General features: G+C 41.7%; 2 protein-coding genes across 2 annotated transcripts in view; both read right to left on the bottom strand.

Annotated features, from left to right (window-relative positions):
• Nucleotides 1–13,334: 13,334 nt before the first annotated feature.
• The window catches only part of LOC104932731 (macrophage mannose receptor 1), a 39,970-nt gene continuing 33,124 nt past the window's right edge, over nucleotides 13,335–20,180 (bottom strand). The window contains exons 6-7 of the mRNA XM_027289082.1: nucleotides 14,316–14,658; nucleotides 13,335–14,218 (exon numbers count right to left, since the gene is read on the bottom strand). Coding sequence (XP_027144883.1) covers nucleotides 14,215–14,218; nucleotides 14,316–14,658 — 347 coding nt within the window. The 3' untranslated portion in view covers nucleotides 13,335–14,214. The remainder of the gene's footprint in view (nucleotides 14,219–14,315; nucleotides 14,659–20,180) is intronic.
• Nucleotides 17,316–20,180, bottom strand: part of LOC109140475 (uncharacterized) — a 30,452-nt gene continuing 27,587 nt past the window's right edge. Inside the window, exon 7 of the mRNA XM_027289084.1 lies at nucleotides 17,316–17,457. Within this exon, the coding sequence (XP_027144885.1) occupies nucleotides 17,327–17,457 (131 nt within the window). The 3' untranslated portion in view covers nucleotides 17,316–17,326. The remainder of the gene's footprint in view (nucleotides 17,458–20,180) is intronic.

The following is a 20,180-nucleotide window of genomic DNA, read 5'->3' as shown; positions in this document are numbered from 1 at the left end:
GTCCCTCTTTTAAATTAAACGCCTTCCTTTGTTGTTGATATTAAGGCCGACTAGCCGTGAGCCCGGCGGGTGAATGTTGCTTATGAGTCGAGTGAAGCTCAGACCCTCGACATCCGCGCGAATAACTGGGTAACCAACGGCCTATATTGTCAGAGAGCGTGCTGCAGTGGTTTCGATACGGTCTTAAAATACTTGCTCTCAATGTGTAATTTTCCACAACAATACCCAGAACCTCCAGAAATTTGGATGTAGACACCCGAGAAAACTGATAAAGAGACATGTGGGTCAAAGACAAGCAGGCAGAGTCCTCCTCGATCTGTTTCCTTCTCCTCTACGCTCCCAATTTTCTAGTTTGGGAGCACATGTGAATTGAAATAATGCCGCTCGATTCCGGAGCCGCATGCTGACTCAGAAAGGGCGTGTCCCTCTGCTTGGGCAAGGCGGCCAACGAACGAATATGGCAGGGGGAATCAGTGAGGGCTGTATTTACTCCTGAGTTACAATGGAAGAGGCCCTATATAGTGTGTAAGCAGTGGACACAAGGCAGACTGGATTACTTAAACAGGATACCAGGGAACCATGACGAAGGACTCTCTGACGTGATATCATCCTTCCGACCTGCGACAGCGGGCTTCAGGTTTCTGTAGTTCCAGTTTTTCTAGAATTAAATCACACTTGTAGTCCGTGTCCGACTGTGATAAAACTGCAACGTGTAGCTTTAACCACCTGCTCCCTCTTCGTTTATGAGCACAAAAAAGTAATATAACATAGAAAATGACAAACCGTGCTTTGAATGAATCATTTTAACTAACAGGTAGGTTCCTTTTTTTTCTTAAGTCTGAATTGGTCACTAAACACACATCCTAATTTCCACAGAGTCCAAAATAATAGATTACTTGTTTTGTCAAAGCTCAAAAGATATTTATTAAACTCTCAAATAAAGAAAGAAAATCATAATGGGAGCTGGAACATCTAATTGCAACGTTTCGCAAACTTGGTCAGTACCATCACGTTTAATCTTAAAAATGAAATAAAGAAATGTAAAAACGTTTTATACTAGCAAAATGCCACCGGCTCTCTTATGAAATAAACGACGGAACGGCTGAATGTCATTTTCCCTGAAATAGTTGGCTTCAGTCAAGTTACCTCTGGAATGCTTACACGGCTCAAAGGTGACAAAAAGATAGTAAGCGGAGGTGAAACATGGGCGCCAACGGGAAATATTCAGGAATAGAAGTGGCACCGCTTTCCACAAAATGAAACCCGTGAACTGGTTTCATAAGGATTCATAAATAATCATCCTGGTTATTAATAAACCTGGCTCCTGGTGTTGCTTTTGTTCTGTGTTCACTTGTTACTTGTTTAAGCTTAATTAATGATAAACTAATGGATTTGCAGCAGCCTGGTCGCTGCGGTTGTGAACCATCCTTGCCGTGCACCTGAAGCGATGTGAGAGAGGGGACCAGTTAATTATTCGCCCCAAACCAAAGTCAGCACCGGCAATGGAGCTCGCTGGGTGAAATAAAGGGCTACAGTGGGGACTGGAATAGTTGGAGGTGGGACGGGTTGGTGAGAGGGAGGAGGTGGCAGGCCATCCGTTGCATGCCCCGCGGCCTTAGCGTTTGCCATGGACAAACAGCCACTCGTGCCGTAATCATTTGGCAGGCGGCCAGCGGCCAAGGTGCTCGCCACTTGCCGTATGAACGTGCTAAGTGTTTCATTTAGTTCTCTCCCCCGTCCTGACGGCGAGGGTGCCGAGGAGATCCGTCTTCATTTGTTGAACGAGGGATCGTTCCCTAGCTTGAATAAATAACGATGCTGAACCAAACCTGCTGTAAATCTGTTTCTTCTGGAAGACTGCAGTATGAAAGGTGGCTACGTCATGGTGAGGATGGCAATGAGTCAAAAACAAGCATCCAGTCTTTTCCGCTGTCACTGTTAACAAAACTGCTAAAACAATTAAAGTGGGGCAAAAAAGTATTTAAGAGTCAGCCAACCCGATTGTGCAAGGTGGAGAGGTCGGTTATAGGTACCTTCAACTATGAGAGAAAGAATGGGGGAAAGAAGCCAGCAAACACTTTGGTAAGGATTTTTTAATTGAATAATTGGTAATTTCTTTCTCTGTAAAATAAGTAGTTTGGTCAACCTACAAACAAGCAGTCTGTAACTTCTTCTCCCCAAAGACGCTCTCTATCCGCCACTCGGTTACCTGTTTGAACTCCGGTATCAGTAATAGAAAAGACACCGGTCCACAAGCTCAAACATAACACTTCCAAACTCCCTATGGCCAAAGACCCAACGAGCTGAAACAAAACTGTAGACATGCACCAGGCTGGGAAGACTGAATCGGCAGTAGGTAAGCAGCTTGGGTTGAAGAAATCAACTGTTGGAGCAATTATTAGAAATTGGAAGACCACAGACCACTGAGAATCTCCCCGCGAGCTGGCGGCTCCATGCAAGATCTCACCCCGTGGGGTTTAAAATGATCACAAGGCGGTGAGCAAAAATCCCAGAACCAACAACGGGGCGACTTAGTGAATGACCTGCACAGAGCTGTACCAATCAGTAACACACTTCTCCGTCATTTTCCAGGCCCGGCTGAAGTTTTTGCTAGAGCATTTGGATGATCCAGAGAGCATTGGGAGAAGGTCGTTGAAAACCAAAATAGAACTTGTGGTTAAAAAAACGCAACTGTTCCGGGTTTGGAAGGAGAAAGAAATGCTGAGTTGCATCCAAAGAAGACCAAACCTCCTGTGAAGCATGGGGGTGGAAACATCACGCTTTGGGGCTGTTTTGCTTGCGAGGGACCAGGAACGACTGATCCGCGTAAAGGACATAAATGAAATGGGCAATAGCAATTTTGAGTGAAAACATCCGTCATCAGCATTGGCTATTGAAATGATCGTGGCTGGGGTCTTTCAGCATGACAATGATCCCAAACACAACACCACCCGGGCAACAAATGAGTGGCTTTCGTGAAGCATTTTAAAATGTCCTGGAGTGGCCTACCCTACCGTCTCTAGACTCAACCCAATGAAAATCTTTTGGAGGAGATCTGCAAATGGTCAAAAACCAGAACGTGTTGTGAAAACCTTGTGAAGACTTTGACCTCTGTCATTGCCACAAAGGGTATATAACAAGGTATTAAAAATGACTGGTTGTTATTTTGACAAAATACTTATTTACACCATAATTTGCAAATAAATTCTTTAAAAATCAGATTTTCTCTTCTGGATTTGTCTCTATACAGTTGAAGGTGACCGATGAATGAAAATTTACAGCCTCTCATCTTTTAAGTGGAAAGACTTGGACATTGGTGGCTGACTAATCTTTTTTGCCCCAATGTAAGGTGTTTAGTATAAATATGTAATGTGTTTTAATAGAACATAATCAATGAAACTCCGGATAACTGCGCAGGATGTCCAGGTTGATTAAATCCTACATTCACACCAAGACAGACCATCCCTCACCCGGCTTCCCACCGCATTTACAGATCCCACACTACCGTGAAGGATCAAATCAATCAATTATCCTTTCGAAAATTTAATATCTTCTGTTTGTGGAAAAATGTTAAAGTGATACAGATAGTTTGAGTTGATGGTGAAGTAGAGTAAGATCGGCAGACGCGGGTCAATCGGGGAATGATTTATGCACGTAACGGCGACATGTATCAATCAGAGCTCAAGTAAATAACAATGTCGAGCTGTGTGTTTTGGAAGCTTTTTATCCCTTCAGGTCATCATCATGCTTCAAATCACTTGAAACCTTTTAAACATGGAGCTGGTTAGAGAGTTCTAACTGAGGACAAGTGAGGAGGCCAAACATTAGTGGCGTTATACAAACGTGGGGGCTCAAAGCTCGAGAGGAAGGTTGAAAACTTCCAGATCAAATTTCTTGCGACGTAATTTCACACTCCGGTTCCAAAAATGTACAAACCATCGTGTCGGATTTCTTCGCAGTGTTTTAGCCTAAAGACACGCACAGACATAAAGCATAATATCGTATGGGTCTCATCGCGGTGAACTTACTTGGAGATCTGTCCATGTTCGCGATTTGTTTCGGATTCGATGCATCGATGGCCGCCCACACATACTGGACCACCTTGGGGTCCCCTGTCCTCTTCTTTCACCAGCGTGACATGATTTTTCCTTATTCATCTTTCAACTGTGGGATAACAAAAATATAAATCAGACGATGGATCTGCTTTTCTTCTATGAACACCAGTGTTGGTGTTTAATAATGATAACAGCCGACATAGCGTCATTGTTTCAATTCATCACTTGTTTTGTGTTAGCGTTTTGATATTGTAGCTCCCCTTGTCGCTGCCAAGTTGTTTTTATTTGATAAGGATCTTGCCAATCAATCAAGATATCCGGGAAACAAAACTTTAGTTTGTGCTGAGGGCGGCGGTGACATAAAGAGCCAGGTTCCCTCCAGGACGAGAGCACACGGCGGTCAGCTGTGATAACGTGCGAACACAAAGGCCACAAAGAAACGGTGGTGCAGGACCACAAGAATCACACCGACGGTCTTTCAAGACGTTTACTGACCATTAAACCACGATCAGGTGGTGACTAGCAATTTGACCGTCACAATACCAACTCAAAATAACAGCCGAAAAGAAAGTGCCTGTAAGTCAGAAACCAGCTGTTTTTAGACCATGTGAATGCAGCTTGTTATTTAAATGGTGGTGAGGTGCTGTCCAGACTTGCTGAGGACGGGTCTTCAAGAACAACTCCTTCCAGCATTATCTGAACTGAACTCTAGCCGTCACAGACAAAACCCTGACAAACTATTTTAAAAGTGAGCGCAGAGTCCGTGTGATCAGAATCTGTAAATCAAACTCAGCGCTCCACTCAACCACCAGATCTGGAGCGCGAGTCACGTCAATGCGCCTTCTTTTCCTGCATTGTTGTTGTTTAGGTTGCAACTTTGATTGTAAGTGACAAAAAGAAAAACTGGTTAATAACTGCTCCCTGTTCACTGTCTCAGATATTATTTTACACATGGACACAGATCTGACTCGATGGTAAAATAATACGTGCGGACACCGCTTCATTTCATCCTCCTCAACAGAGCAAATTTAACCTCTGTCAACCTTCGGGTTGAATAAGGCCCTTATAACTTCTTGTTGGCCCCCTGATTCTACCCCTTGTTTACTGACTGGATGCAGAGTTAACACTTGTGACTCTAATAGCTGTAAACTGAGCACAAAAATAAGTGTTGGGGGCTTTTGAGTTGATGTCACGTGCGAGACAAGACACAGATTAGGATAAGCTCAACGTTTCCTCCTGAAAAAAAACATTACATGTCACGTCATCAGGAAGAGGTTCTTAATGCCTCAGACGCCTCATGCCATGTGGACATCAGAACGTTCTGACGAGGAGAAACCTCCAAAAGGTTCTGAACGACACCGCTTTGCCTGTTTTGCCTGCGGTGCACAGCTCCGGCCTTCCCGAATATCTTGAGACGTTCAAATCTAATTTTATGCGGTCTTCCCTCTAACCATCCGTGAAACTTAAGAGTGTCACTTTCATAAATCGCAGCCAAAAGCTACCAGAATAACGCCGAGAGCGACGCAGGGGGGCGGCTGTGTGTGTTACAGAGGATTGTTCATCTTCACACTTTCTCATGTGGTGCAGCCAGAAGAGAAAGCAAAGAGAAGATATAGCAACAGTCCACCGCAAATAAATGCAAACAAACACAGGGCAGGTGGTCGTTTTGCAGGTTGTACTCAGGCCTGAGAGGTCATAAATTTCATATTTCTGGCAGCATCTAAAGCCTGGGCGCTCACGTTACACAAACACCACCTGATGCAACCTAAAGCATCTTCAAACTGTGGTGCGATACAGTGGTGGTTACGCAGAGGAATCTCATATTTCATCGATAAAAATTCATTTAGACACATTTTAAACACTTAATTCTTTGGTTTTGAACTGTGAGATCGCAGGAAGGTATTCTAAAATAATTCCATCCATCCAAGTAGCCTGGTTCTGTTCCAAGATGCAAAACATTCGACATAACAAAATAAATATGTTTTAAAAAGTCTCTTGTACGAATAAACCTCATCCTGTGTTGTACACTGAGTGCTGAAGGTTCGAGAAACCCGGATCTAAAGCAGTCAGTCACCATCTGGACTTCTCCTTAATGTGACGAATTTATCTCCGATCAGATTGAATTCATTACGATGAATTGGAGTGCTGAAAAAAATGACACTTCAAAATTTTCAACCACCTCCCAAGTATCACTATTGTGACAGACGTTAAAATCCAGCAGCGTAGGCAGACCCTGTTCAACCAAGGACAGTTCACACAGTTTATTCTGATTAACGAGAAGCATTATTGTTGACTGTTTCCTCCATAGCCACCACAGTTTTGAGAATTAGTGACCTAAAGCATCAGTCACATTGGACTCCTCTTAAAAAGGTCCAGTGTGTAAGACTGAGGGCCTCTATTTTTAGAAAAATCAGACTGAAAAGAAGAATCTTTTTGTTTTTGATAACGGGTAAGTTTTTTTCCTTTATAGCTAGAGAGTGGGAGCGGCTCCTTCTTCCATGGAGGCTAACCTTCATTACCCAGAACAGACAAACTAAATTCTGCTCTAGACACAAGCTTTACAAGTCTTTTAACAGGAGAAGATTGGCCATACAGCGATTAGACCACGAATGCACTAGAATCCTACACACTGCAAAACAATTCTTGCTGTCAAATCTCTCCGATTAGATAAATGCATGCTGAGCTCGACATGCAGTGAAATTAAAGTTCTGCAGTCGTCTGCGCGGTCTCACATGGACTCTGACTATCAAAAGATAACTTCCAACTTTGCAACAACTCGACACAGCCGGAGGTGAAGGAGGGAACGGGACAGCGGCGAGTGACGGTGAGTAATGCGAGCGCTCTTTTTTTCTTCTTTTTTCTGTGTCAAGTGCACAAGGTGTGACAGGACGGCAACGCTCTCCCCATTCAATTAGACAAGGTGTGCAGACCACTGGAGGAAATTAAGAAGACAGGTTGAGAGGGTTTGTGTGTCTCACGGGGTAAACAAAGACTACACAGCGCTGCTGTTCCCCCCTCATGTAATCTCACATCAAGAATCCACCTCTTGTAGTTACTACAGATCAGAGGGGAGGTGGAGGGGGGAGGTGGAGGACTACAAATACTAGGTAGGGTTGGTATCCACAACAGACTGGAACTGGAAATCTAACACGAGGCTGTGTTACAAGAGAAGGGGATCAGCAGACTCTACTTCCATGAGGAAGTCTGAGAATCTCCTCAACGGGTGCAGCAGAGATGTTTTGGAGATCTGTCTGTTATTGCTGAGTTTGTGTTGGGGCAGCAGCACAGAGCCAGCGACACAACAGATCGATAAGCATCATCAAAGAGGCGCTCTCTGTTCTTGACTAGACTGAGTCTCTTGAGACTGTGGTGGAGAGGAGGACGCTGAATAAACTGTTCTCCATCAGGGACAACGAGCAGCATCCTATCCATCACACAGTGGACAGACAGCGGAGCAGCTTCCCACGGATGCTACAGCGCCGCTGTCGACGGGACAGATACAGGAAATGCTTCTGCCACATGCCATCACACGGTAGAATACAGCTAAAAAAACAAAACAAAAAAACTACAGCCTACAGTAGGGATGTGCGATATAATCGTCAAAAACATTCCCCACTAAGAAGATGTCCATCCAGATAAAACGATAAATCCCCATTGGATGATAGGTAGTGGCGACAACTCGCGGACAGATACGCGGCAGCAGGAGCTCTTTCAACGCAACTTCTCCCACGGCGAGGACTGCGTTTCCCACGGCGAGGAGCCCCGAACGGCGAGGAGCTCTTTCCACGCGAGGAGCTCTCCTCAGGCGAGGAGCTCTCTTCCGCTGCCTCACGGCCGGAGCTCTTTCCTCACGCTCCGGCCACCAATCCACAAACAGCCTGAAATGTCCTCGAAGCAAAGACTCTCAGGTGGATGCACGGACTAAACTCGATCATCTACTGTGTGTGTTCTCACTTTGGTTTATTTCTGTACACAGCTCTAAATCATGAGTCCGACTCACAATTTACGCCGCAAAATAAGAATGGACACGAAGAGAGGAGGCAGGAGAAAGTCGATCAAGCGCATCACAAGTCTCTATATCACAAATCTAACTGAGCCGATGTTCATAAATACCCTGAAAATTCTAACTGATCGGATTTCAAACGTCAGTGACTGTCACGGAAAACGGTTGGAATAAAATGTATTATGTATCAGTGATGCGCGGTCCATGTTTGATCGACCCGCACCGACGACGTTTTTACAACTAACCCGCCCGAACTCGGACCGCAGCAAATATGTGAAATATTGTACCAAACCCGCTTCCTGACCGCATTTTAAAAGTGTAATACAGTCGTCCCTCGCTATATCGCGGTTCACTTTTCACAGACTCTACGTCGCGCTGTTTCGCGGATTTTTTTTTTGTGTAATTTTGCATGCTTTATTTTTAACAGCGTACTGTAACAGTAATGAACGCGCATTGTGTTCTGGCGTCCGTGATGGGCTAAGTGAGTACGGTGCAAAATGCGTGTAAAAAGGTGTATAAAAATGTGTGGTTAGGGGTTTATAACGGCCGTAAAACATTTATAATAAGTGTAAAAATTACTTTGCGATTGCGTTTATTGGCGGGTTATTTTTAGAACGTATCTCCCCCGCGATAAACGAGGGACCAATGTATACTCTTGATAATACCTTCGTTAGCGTCATCGGGGCTAATATGGATTAGAGTTTTATATTAATTTAAAATGCGGTTTAATGGCATTGCTCAGTTCCACGTGTTGGGAAATCTGTCTTTTGTCCCGCTCTTTTATTCAAAACACCCGACCGAACGGACCCGAATATCATTAAAAATATATGTTTGGTGACTCGTGACCCGCTCAGTTTGGATCAACACGGTATGTATGACCCTTTAGGGCTTCCGTAAAGATGACCATGTAAGGAGAACACAAACTGTTTGGAGAGTTTCTGTAAAAAAAAAAAAGCACCTGAGATTGTTTTGCCTACAAATAAAAAAGATCATTTAATTTGGTCATAATTTGTCTGTAGCTCATTTTGATTTAAAAAATAAATAATAAATAAATATCGAAACGTTGAACAAAAAAAATCGAGAATCGTATCGAGTCGTGAGTCGATTAGTGAAGCATGAGTTTGACACATGTTTTCAATAGAAACCCACTGCACAGTCAGGACAGGTGTGAAGGATGCACGCATGCAGGAGACCAAGACATGGGGAGGTGAAAGAAGAAGAGGCAGCTGTCACAAACTGCTCATTACAAACTTTAACAATAAATCTGTAATAATAATAATAATAATAAAATAATAAAAAACAGATTAAAGCAGCGCGCGCTCAACAAAGGCAGCGGCGCAGCACGAGCGCTGCTTACCTGTGCTGCTAACGGCTACCTGATCGTCTAAAGCTCGTGGCAGACAAGAGCAGAGCTTCAGTGTCTCTGAATAAAACCCAGATGACACAAAGTGTTGAATTATGAACAAAAGGCGGCGAGCAGCGACTGAAATCAAAAGTGTTTGTGCGGGAAGCGAGGCGGCGCCGTGAAGCTAATGTCAGTTAGCGGGTAACCGTAGCTCTAACGGTCGGAACCGGAGATTAAACCGACTCGTCGACGATTAAGATGTTTTTTCACACGTGACAGCTCTGCCCAACTCACGGCACCGAGCCCGAAACCGAACAACGGCGGGCTAACTCACTGTTTGTTTTGGACGGCGCATGTTCACGATCCTCCATCACGGGACACGACGGCTAGGCTAACGTTAGCTGGTGGCTAGGCTAGCCGCAGTGTTTAATAATGATTATAATATTTATTTATATTTATTTCGCGTGGTGTGTATAAACTCACCTCTGTTAAGGGTCACTGACGCCGGAGGGGAACCCGCGAAGGACTGAGCTCGATGAAAGCTTACATTCGTCTCTTTTCAGGGCTGGTGGAGCTGGTGGAGTTTGTGTCCAGCTCTGCACGGAGGTAAACACACAACACACACCACACACACACACACACACACACACACACACACAAAAAACACACACACACACACACCACACACACACACACACACACACACACACACACAGCGCGCTGCTGCTCACGGAGACACAGAGAAACTCTAGTGGGGAAACCGACTACTGCACCCAACACCGGGGAATGATGATAGACGACAGACAGACAGACAGAAGATTGTTAGATAGATAGATAGATAGATAGATAGATAGACAACAGACAGACGACAGACAGAAAGATGGTTAGACAGAATAGAGAGATAGATAGATAGATAGATAGACAGACAGACAGACAACAGACAGACAGACAGATTGTTAGACAGAGTAGATAGATAAATAGATAGATAGATAGAGAGAAAGATAGATAGATAGATTGTGAGACAGATAGAAGAATAGATTAGATATACAGGACAGACAGACAGACAGACAGACAGACAGAGTTGTTAGACAATAGATAGATAGACAGACAGACAGACAGACAGAACAGACAGACAGACAACAGATAGATGAAATTAGATAGATAGATAGATAGATAGATAATAGATAGACAGACAGACGACCGACAGACGACAGATTGTTAGACAGATAGATAGATAGATAGACAGACGAACAGACAGACCAGCAGACAGACAGACAGACAGTAGATAGATAGATAGATCGATAGATAGATAGATAGACCGCCAGACAGACAGCAGACAGACGACAGAGCCGACGACGATTGTTCGACAGACAGACAGAAGACAGACGATGTTAGACAGCTAGATAGATAGATAGATAGCTAGATAGGATCGATAGATAATAGATAGATAGATAATAGATAGATAGAACAAGACAGACAGACAGAACAGAAGATGGTTAGTAGACAGGACAGACAGACAGATAGACGATAGATAATAGAGAGACAGAACAAGACCGACAGACAGACAGACAACAGACAGACATATGTTAGATAGACAGACAGACAGACAGCACAGACAGGACAGACAGACAGATAGATAGCATATAGATGCAGATATAGATGAAGCTAGATAGACTAGATCGATAGATAGAGAGACAAGACGGAAGCCAGAGTCGACAGACCAGCAGACAGATTAGCCGACTAGCTAGCATAAAAGACAGACAGCCAGACAGCCAGTAGACAGAACAGATACGACAGATTAGATAGATAGATAGACAGACAGGACAGACACGACGACAGACAGACAGACAGATTGGTTAGATAGGACAACAGACAGACGCAGACAGGACAGATCGATAGCATAAAGTAGATACGGGATTAGATAGATAGATCGATGATAGCCCACAGACAACGACAGACGCAGATAGACAGATAGATAGATAGATAGATAGACAGACAGACAGACAGACAGACAGACGACAGACAGACAGATGGTTAGATAGACAGACAGACAGACAGACAGACACAGAACAGACAGACAGACAGACGATAGATAGATAGTAGATAGATTAGTAGATAGATAGATACGATAGACAGTACAGGAAAGACAGGACAGACAGACAGACAGATTTGAATTGTAGACGGACAGACAGACAGACAGATAGATAATAGATAGCATGATAGATAGATAGATAGATAGATGATAGATGAATAGATAGACAGACGACAGACAGACAGACAGACAGATAGATAGATAGATAGATCAGATAGAGAGACAGACAGGATCAGGACAGACAGACAGATTGTTTAGAATAGACCAGACAGACAGTACAGATCAGACCGACAGACAGTAGAGATAGATCGATAGATGAACTAGATGTAGATAATAGATAGACAGACAGACAGACAGACAGACAGATTGTTAGATAGAACCAGACGACAGACAGACAGACGACAGACAGACAGAGATAGATAGCTAGATAGTAGGTAGATAGATAGATACTAGATAGATCGATAGATAGATAGAGACGGAACCGACAGACAGACTCTGACAGACAGACGACGAGACCGATATGATAATAGATAGATAGGAACAGACGAACAGACAGCAGACAACAGACCAAAGACAGACAGACCGGAACAGACGACAGAAGGACAGATAGATAGATAGATAGTAGAGAGATCGATAGATAGATAGATATGATGAAAAGAAGATAGATAGATAGATAGAACAGACAGATTGGTTAGATAGACAGACCAAGACAACAGACAGACAGACAGACAGACAGACAGACGTTGTTAGTCAATAGACAGACAGAAGCAACAGAACAGCGATAGATAGATAGATATATAGATTGTTGTTAGATAGACAGACAGACAGGACAAGAAATAATTTAATCTCTTATAATATAAAGTGGTTGTTAAGAGGAACGTTGAGACTGACATCTTTTATATATATACACATCTTTTACTATCACCTTTCATATATATATATCATATAGGAGGAGAGTAGAGAGAGAGAGGAGAAGGAGAGAGAGAGAGAGACGAGGAGAGAGGAGGAGGTAGAGAGAGAGGAGAGAGAGAGAGAGGTGGAGAGAAGAGAGAGAAGGGGAGCGAAGAAGGACGATAGAAGTTTATGGTGTGTGTGGTGTGGTTTGTGTGTGTGTGTGTGTGGGTGTGTGTAATAAGAGAGAGAGAGAGAGAGATAGTTTATGTGTGTGTGTGTGTGTGTGTGTGTGTGTGTATATAGTGCTTAATAGATGATTTCTTGTTTAACATATGTTGTTTTCGTTTTCTATACCTGGAGTATTGTAACAAAAATAATTTCGCCCCCCCTTTCTGATTCTGATTACTTTTAGGAGGAAATCTGTCCACGACTACTACATATAAGTCATGATTATGATATAGTTCCTAAAGTTGTTCTGTACTGGGAAAGGTGGAGCAGGTTTACCTGTGATGGTGCAATAAACCAATCACTGTTGTTATGGAACAACAAATATGACAAAGTTGTGCCCATAATGTTTGACTGAACAGCCAGCTCTCACCAACAAACGTGAAGACAAAATAAGTCAAAGAATTAACACTCAGACCTCAACCTGAATCAGTTCATCACATTATTGTGTTTACAAAGGGAGAATGTGCAGGTGAGTTGGCGAGCCAGAGGAGGGAGGTGTCCGGTGTGGTGCAGGCCTGATGGTGTCAGATTTCCAGGTGCAGACGTCATTGAGTTGGTACAGCCCACCAGGAAGAGCCGGCCTTTTAAACTGCAGCAGGTGATTGGTGAACGAGGAACAGGTGGTGAGGAAATCAGCCAGGTGAGAGGGAAATCCCACTGGCCACACCCAGCGACACACACAACACACAGTGTGCAGATATTTGAGATGAGGTACCTGGCTGAAATCACACTTTTACAGTCTAGACTGGTGTTAATTCACCATATGTAATATCTACTTTAATTATTAACATTGTATTTGACATAACTGTTAAAGAGAACGACCAAATCAAAACACGACAGACACCAAATGCAAAGCTTTCACACTTTATTATTTAAAGTCCTCAAACAGAAGGAAACAATGCACATGCAAAAATATTCATCAAACATTCAAATACAGCTCGATTCTTGATTAAACCTTAAAAATGACATAAAATGTTGATATATAAATATATATGTTAGTTGTGATACAAATACACACACACCCATTTCTGTGCTCTCAAACTTCCCTAAATCATAGATAGATAATGATTATTTCTGTGAAATCATCCAACATACAAGTCTGCACCTGAAAGGTGTCAATTTCTAATATATCATAGATCATGTTCCATTATGTCATGTTATGTCTTAAAAAGGATGATAAAAAGAAATGTATTGTAAAGTCAAGTAAAAAAGTAGTAACAAATATTTTGCCCTCATATAATCATCAAATCACAGCATCATGAATTAAAAGCATGTCGTGTCAAGTTACATTACGTGATCTCTTAAAAAAGCTGCAAATATATAATAAAGTAAAGTAGTAGTGAGAAATATTTTGCATATATATCATAGATGTGATAATCATCAAATCACAGCATCATGAATCACAACATATGAAGCATTAAGTCAACTTCAAGCTCATTTCACAAAGGTAGAGTGCACGCATGTCCTAAAATATGGAGAGAAACTAATTAAATGAACTGTAGCAAATAACATATGTTTGTTGTCAGCCGTGTTTATGTTGCAGGTGCTTCATTCCATCACTTTTACCTGGAAAGCTGCTTCACCGGGCCTGAAGCCATCACCTACAACACATATGAGAGAAGTTGTCACGACAACAATGCCAACAGCGACACTCGTCCAAATTTGAGCTGAGAAAAACAAAACATTGATTTCTCTTACTTTTCACAAAGGAAATTAAACTCGTCGTAGACACACTTGCTGAACCACTGATGGTCCTCTGTCTTCTGCATGGCAACACTTATGTCGCACTCTTCTTTCTTGTGGCCTGGAGCCCAGTGATCGAAACATAAGGGATAATCAGCGACCCAGAACCAGAACTCCAGGACGCAGGTGTAGTGAAGGCCCAGCCACACAAAGTCAGTGTTTGCCTTCTTCACCTCCAGCTCAGCCAAGGCCTGTTCCTCTTCGTCAAGGATGGAAGCCAGGTCCATGTGATTGGCTCTGCAGTACTCCAGGGCATTTGCCCAAGTCTTCTTCTGCTTGATCAGCACAAAGGGTGAATCTAAAAAACAAAAAAAACATCAGTGTGAAATGTTTCAACTGAAGAAAAAAAGGGAACAGGGTCATGTTGAGACATTTAATCATCTCTGCCTATCAATCAGTTATTGTATGTGAGCACTGCACTGAATAAGCAGCTCAGTTTGTGGGATGAGAACATTTCTCGTACCTTCTTTAGTGGCGTTGATTCTCACTTCACACAGAACTAAATGTTTTTCCTCTGGGATTGACACAGTGATGTAGCGGCCTGAAGTGTTTGTCTGATACACATTCCAGCAGTCCATTTGGAAGTCTGTGATGGTTTTAACCCTGTAAGACAGAAAAAGAAGAACATACAGTGAGGGGCAGAGAAACAGAAAGGGCAGTTTGTGGTTCTGTGGGATGAAATCTCTGATTCGCTTGCTGCTGGAGATGTGGACGCTGAAAAAGGCAGCAAGTTCTACAGACAGCTTAGCATCCAACACTCCAGTTTCTATCCAAACAATGACACAGGAACAGTTCACACCAATAATTCTGCCAGTGTCTGTGGAGGCTACAAAGAAAACTAAACTGTCAGTCTGTAAATGTCAGTCAAGGCTTTGCAGAGAAACACCGTTACTTTACAGATGCTCCATCACATTTGACATATATTCGTATGTAATTTAAGAAAGCAGAAAAATACTGTATTCTTGATATAGTGTAATACTACATGAGAAACAACTGTGATTTGTCATGTGGGTATTAACAGACAGATAATATTGTAATTAAAGGTTTTTATATATAAAAAAAAACAAATCTACTGTAAAATCTTTAATAAAAAAATGGAATTAATTACGAGATTAGAGTAGTTATTTATTCATTCTCTTGTACATTCAGGACTTTTCTCAGGAAATATTGGACATGCTGAAAATGGCAGAAAATGTGAAATAAAGGAATTCATGGTAACATACAATTTGTTGTCGGTGCCGTTGTTCTTACGAGAGTACCCGATGTGGATCCGAGCGCCTGTCATATCAGAATTATGGTGACATCTGATGTAGATAGCGATAGAAGAAATGTAGTAGACACCCTGCAGGTCAACCATCCACCAGGAGTTTTTCTCTTTCTCGGTGTGAGCACACACTCCTTTATCCCCATCAATAGCTCTACTCGCATTGTGATTCTCAAAGTTTGACGACTGGGATGTGATCCAAGAGTTGCTTGAGTGGAAGGGGAAATCTGTATGTGGAAACAATACAAAATGTTATTTTTAATCTGAGTCATTCTCTTTAAAATATCGTGTGTTATTTGGCCTAGCATTACTAATACATACATATACATATTTTATATGACTTGAGAGAAAAAAAAGTGTAAAGAAACACATTAATTCTGAAACGCCAAAGGATTACATAGGAATTCCTGAGGGCTCCTCAGGAATTCCTTCTTTTTAAATCCTTCTAGCCTGGCTTTTACTTGTACTGTGTTTATTTATTTGTCTATTTGTACATTTTAAACATTATCACGTTGAACATGAGGTATCAGTTCATATCTGCTCTTGCTTCTAGAATGATTGATCGATGAACTGAGTCTAGAAATGTGCGATCTAATATAAAATATTTGAGTGTATTTGGTTGTTGTTTAGTTTGTAATAATAATATCTGCTCTTGTATTGATACAGTTTCTGTCTGGGAACTCTGCATTTGAAAACAAAACAAAATGTAGAATAATGCACTTCAAAATATCGGCCATCATTTATCATAGAAATACTAGGATACTTGTTTTTCTCATGATTTGAGAGAAATGATGCTGACGAGTGTAAAGAAATGCATTTATTCTCACCTTCTGGACATGCTGGTGGCTCTGTGGAAAGCCAGAATTATATATTATAAGAATTATAAAAGAATTCCTGTTTTATTCAACAACGTAAAACAGAAAGGTGTGACACTGCAGCTGCACATACATGTTTTCATTGTTTCTTTGTTGAACCACAGTTCTTCTTTTGTTGTGTGTAAATGTGCATTTGGTTGTTGTTTAGTTTGTAATAATAATATCTGCTCTTGTATTGATACAGTTTCTGTCTGTAAAGACATTTAATCATCTCTGCCTATCAATCAGTTATTGTATGTGTGCACTGCACTGAATAAGCAGCTCAGTTTGTGGGATGAGAACATTTCTCGTACCTTCTTTAGTGGCGTTGATTCTCACTTCACACAGATAGAAACGATCCTTTCTTGGGTTGGACACAGTGATGTAGCGGCCTGAAGTGTTTGTCTGATACACATTCCAGCAGCCCTTTTGGAAGTCTATGTTGGTTTTAACCCTGTAAGACAGAAAAAGAAGAACATACAGTGAGGGGCAGAGAAACAGAAAGGGCAGTTTGTGGTTCTGTGGGATGAAATCTCTGATTCGCTTGCTGCTGGAGATGTGGACACTGAAAAAGGCAACAAGTTCTCTAAAATCGAATCTAAAAAAAAGTTATTGTCTACAGTATATGGCACCAACACCAACTGTTACTCAGAACTTTTGTCAGGAAATATTGGACAAAATGCAGAAAGTGTGAAATAAATCAGTTCATAGTAACATACAGTCTGTTGTTGAGGTCGTTGTTCGCAGTTCGACAGTTCCCGATGTAGATCTGAGCTCCAGATATTTCTACATTTTCTTTGTTTGTGTAGATAGCAATAGAGAAATGTTGTAGACATCCTTCAGGTCAATCATCCACCAGGGATTTCATTAGTGCAGGTTTCTTTCTTCCCATCAACAGCTTTTTTAGCATTATCGTGTTCCTGGTTTGATGACTGGGCCGAGATGTTCCCGTCAGGCTCAGGTAGATTGAAGGGGAACTCTGCATTTGAAAACAAAACAAAATGTCGAAATATACACTTCAAAATATAGGTCCTTATTCAGCATAGAATTACTGAATATAATATATATTATATATCTATTCTTTTATATATATATATGATATTTTTTTTTTTTTTTTTTACCATAACTTGAGAGAAATGACGTGTGAGTGTAAGAAATGAATTTATTCTCACCTTCTGGACATGTGGATCCCTGTGGAAAGTAAGACACCAAGATAATAAAAGCATTCTCTTTTAAATAAAGTAAATGTAAATGGGTAAAAGAACATTCAGTCCTACCTCCTCACATGAGTTGCCGTGGAAAGGAAACCACCAAAAATTAAGAGGAACCCAATAAAAGAAACACTACCAGGATGTCCAAAAAAGATGATAAATGTAGAAAGAAACACACCCACCAGTGAACAGTGGCAGGGCACCGTGGAGGACAGTGGGAAACCCAAAGGAGTGAGGATGTGATAAGGATTTTATGTTAGTTTAAAAAGATTAATGAGGTGTAAATGTGTAAAATAAACACATTGAAGCGGATTCCAGTGTGGACTATAATGGTGGTACCTGATGAAAGGAGGTCAAAGAGAGAAGAAGAGGTTCGAGTAGAGTAAACTTTTGTACTAAATAAGAAAGTGTTCAAGTATTCTTAAAATAAAAACATTATGTAAATTATTAAAGAAACATATTTCTTCCTACCATCTGAACATGTGCATGCACCTGTGGAAAGTGGAACACCAAAGGATTATTTAAGAATTTCTATTTGAATTAAAATTTTGTTTTTGTAATGATCTACCCGAGGATCCCAAAAATTATGTAAATGTTTAAATTAGCGTCATTACCGTCACAACACATTTGCGAGTCTGTGCCTGTAGAAAGTGGAACACCAAATAATTATATAAGATTTTTTTTTTTTACTCTACCAGAGTGTCCAAAAATAAATAAATAAATAAAAATGAAATAAACACATTTCTTCTTACCAGCTGAACATGTGAGTTCACCTGTGGAAAGTTGAACGGCAAATGATTATATAAGAATTCCTGTTTAAAAAAAAGATGTCTGTAGGAGCCATATATTCTGTTGTATTTATTTTGTAATTTATCCCTCCTGAACACTAGGGAACGAGGGGCACGCCGACGACGGAGGGGAGGGGGGGCAGGGGGGCAGGAGGGAGAGGGCAGGGGGCCCGGGGCGAGGGGTGCGAGAGGAGCCACGGCCCACGAGGTCGTCCAGGTTGTACGGGAGGTTTGAAAGCTAGAGTGTAACCCGGTGGCAGCATAGGAAGCAAATCAACAACTACTGAGACCCGTGAAAGGGGCCCGGGGCAGAGCAAACTCCAAAGGTTTGAGGGGCTCTATCAAGTAGCGGAGTCCCCACCCCAAACAATGCTAACGAGACCCGGGTGGCTGAAAACCTGACTCCAATTAGCTTTTTGAGGCATCAAGAGGACATGAACTCATTGAACTGGTGACCCGTGGTTAACACATGAGGACAAATGAACTGCACACACACCACAGTACAGCGACGACGACTTGACGGGATTCTGGGAATGAGGTTTTTTAAATTATGCAAAGATATAATGTCCAGACATAAACAGACATAAAAACCTTTGACCAAAGTGGTGAGTTCTTTTTCACATTTCTCTTCATGGTTATCATAAACTTAAGAGAGAAACTGTGTGACACACTTCCTGATCTTCTCAAGTCTTTAAACCATCACTGACACAGTATCAGCATTCAAAAAACACACGTGTCCCATTTGTTTATTCACAATTCAATAATGCACATATTGAAAGACCCGAACTCTACGTGACAACCAATAAAAAGGACACTGCTCAATTGCTGATTGATGTCATTGTAATATCATAAGAGCGACTGGGAGGTGTCAGGGAAGGGAGATATGTACAAATATAGTTATAGGAGAGAAGACATCATTTGACTCGCTGTGCGAGAGCAGGCCACACCGTGACAGGGTGAGTACTTTACTTTCTAATGTCAGAGAGTAACTTGTCTTCTCTTCAGTGTGATGGCAGTTTAAAAGACACAGGAAGCCATTTCTGATCTCTCTGAATTTATTTGTCTCTCATTATCAGCTGATGTTGCTATATTTTCTCCAAGATGCTGTGGAGTCTTTTTGTTCATCCTTCTGATTGTGAGTGGCGCTCACTTTACTGCACATGCAGTCAAGAGAGTACGGATGAAAAAAATGCTCTACAAAAGTGATTTATATGTTGATACGCTGTTCACCAAGCAGGATATCACAGCTGTCAGACCTAGACTGACTAAAGTCCATTTTTAAATTGATTCTTGTTGATCCTTTGGTTTTCCACTTTCCACAGGCGCACCCAAATGTCTAGAAGGTAATATAAGTTGTTTCTTTCCTTTTTCCATCGTTTTGTGGGGATGCCAGTAGATGATTACAAATGAATTCTTTTTTAATCTTAATCCTTTGGTGTTCAACTTTCCACAGGTGCATGCAGAGGTCCAAAAGGTAAGAGAAAGGTGTTTCTTTACACATTGACATTGTAGTGGCAGTCCCATTTTAGCTGCTACTGGTGCAATTTTGTTGATAAAACTGAAGCCGAAACTTGTGCTGACTTAACTGAAAATCCTTTATTGCGCACTTTGCAATTTTCCACGAGCTTACAAACAAAAAGTGTCCTTTTAAACAAAACCACATACATCCTCCAGTATTGGCCTCAGCCTATACCATGCCACCG

This window comes from Larimichthys crocea, chromosome II (genome assembly GCF_000972845.2).
Source record: "Larimichthys crocea isolate SSNF chromosome II, L_crocea_2.0, whole genome shotgun sequence".
In the NCBI taxonomy this organism is placed as follows: domain Eukaryota; kingdom Metazoa; phylum Chordata; class Actinopteri; family Sciaenidae; genus Larimichthys; species Larimichthys crocea.
The sequence above is the reverse complement of the archived record's forward strand: the minus strand, read 5'-3'. Positions and strand labels throughout refer to the sequence as shown.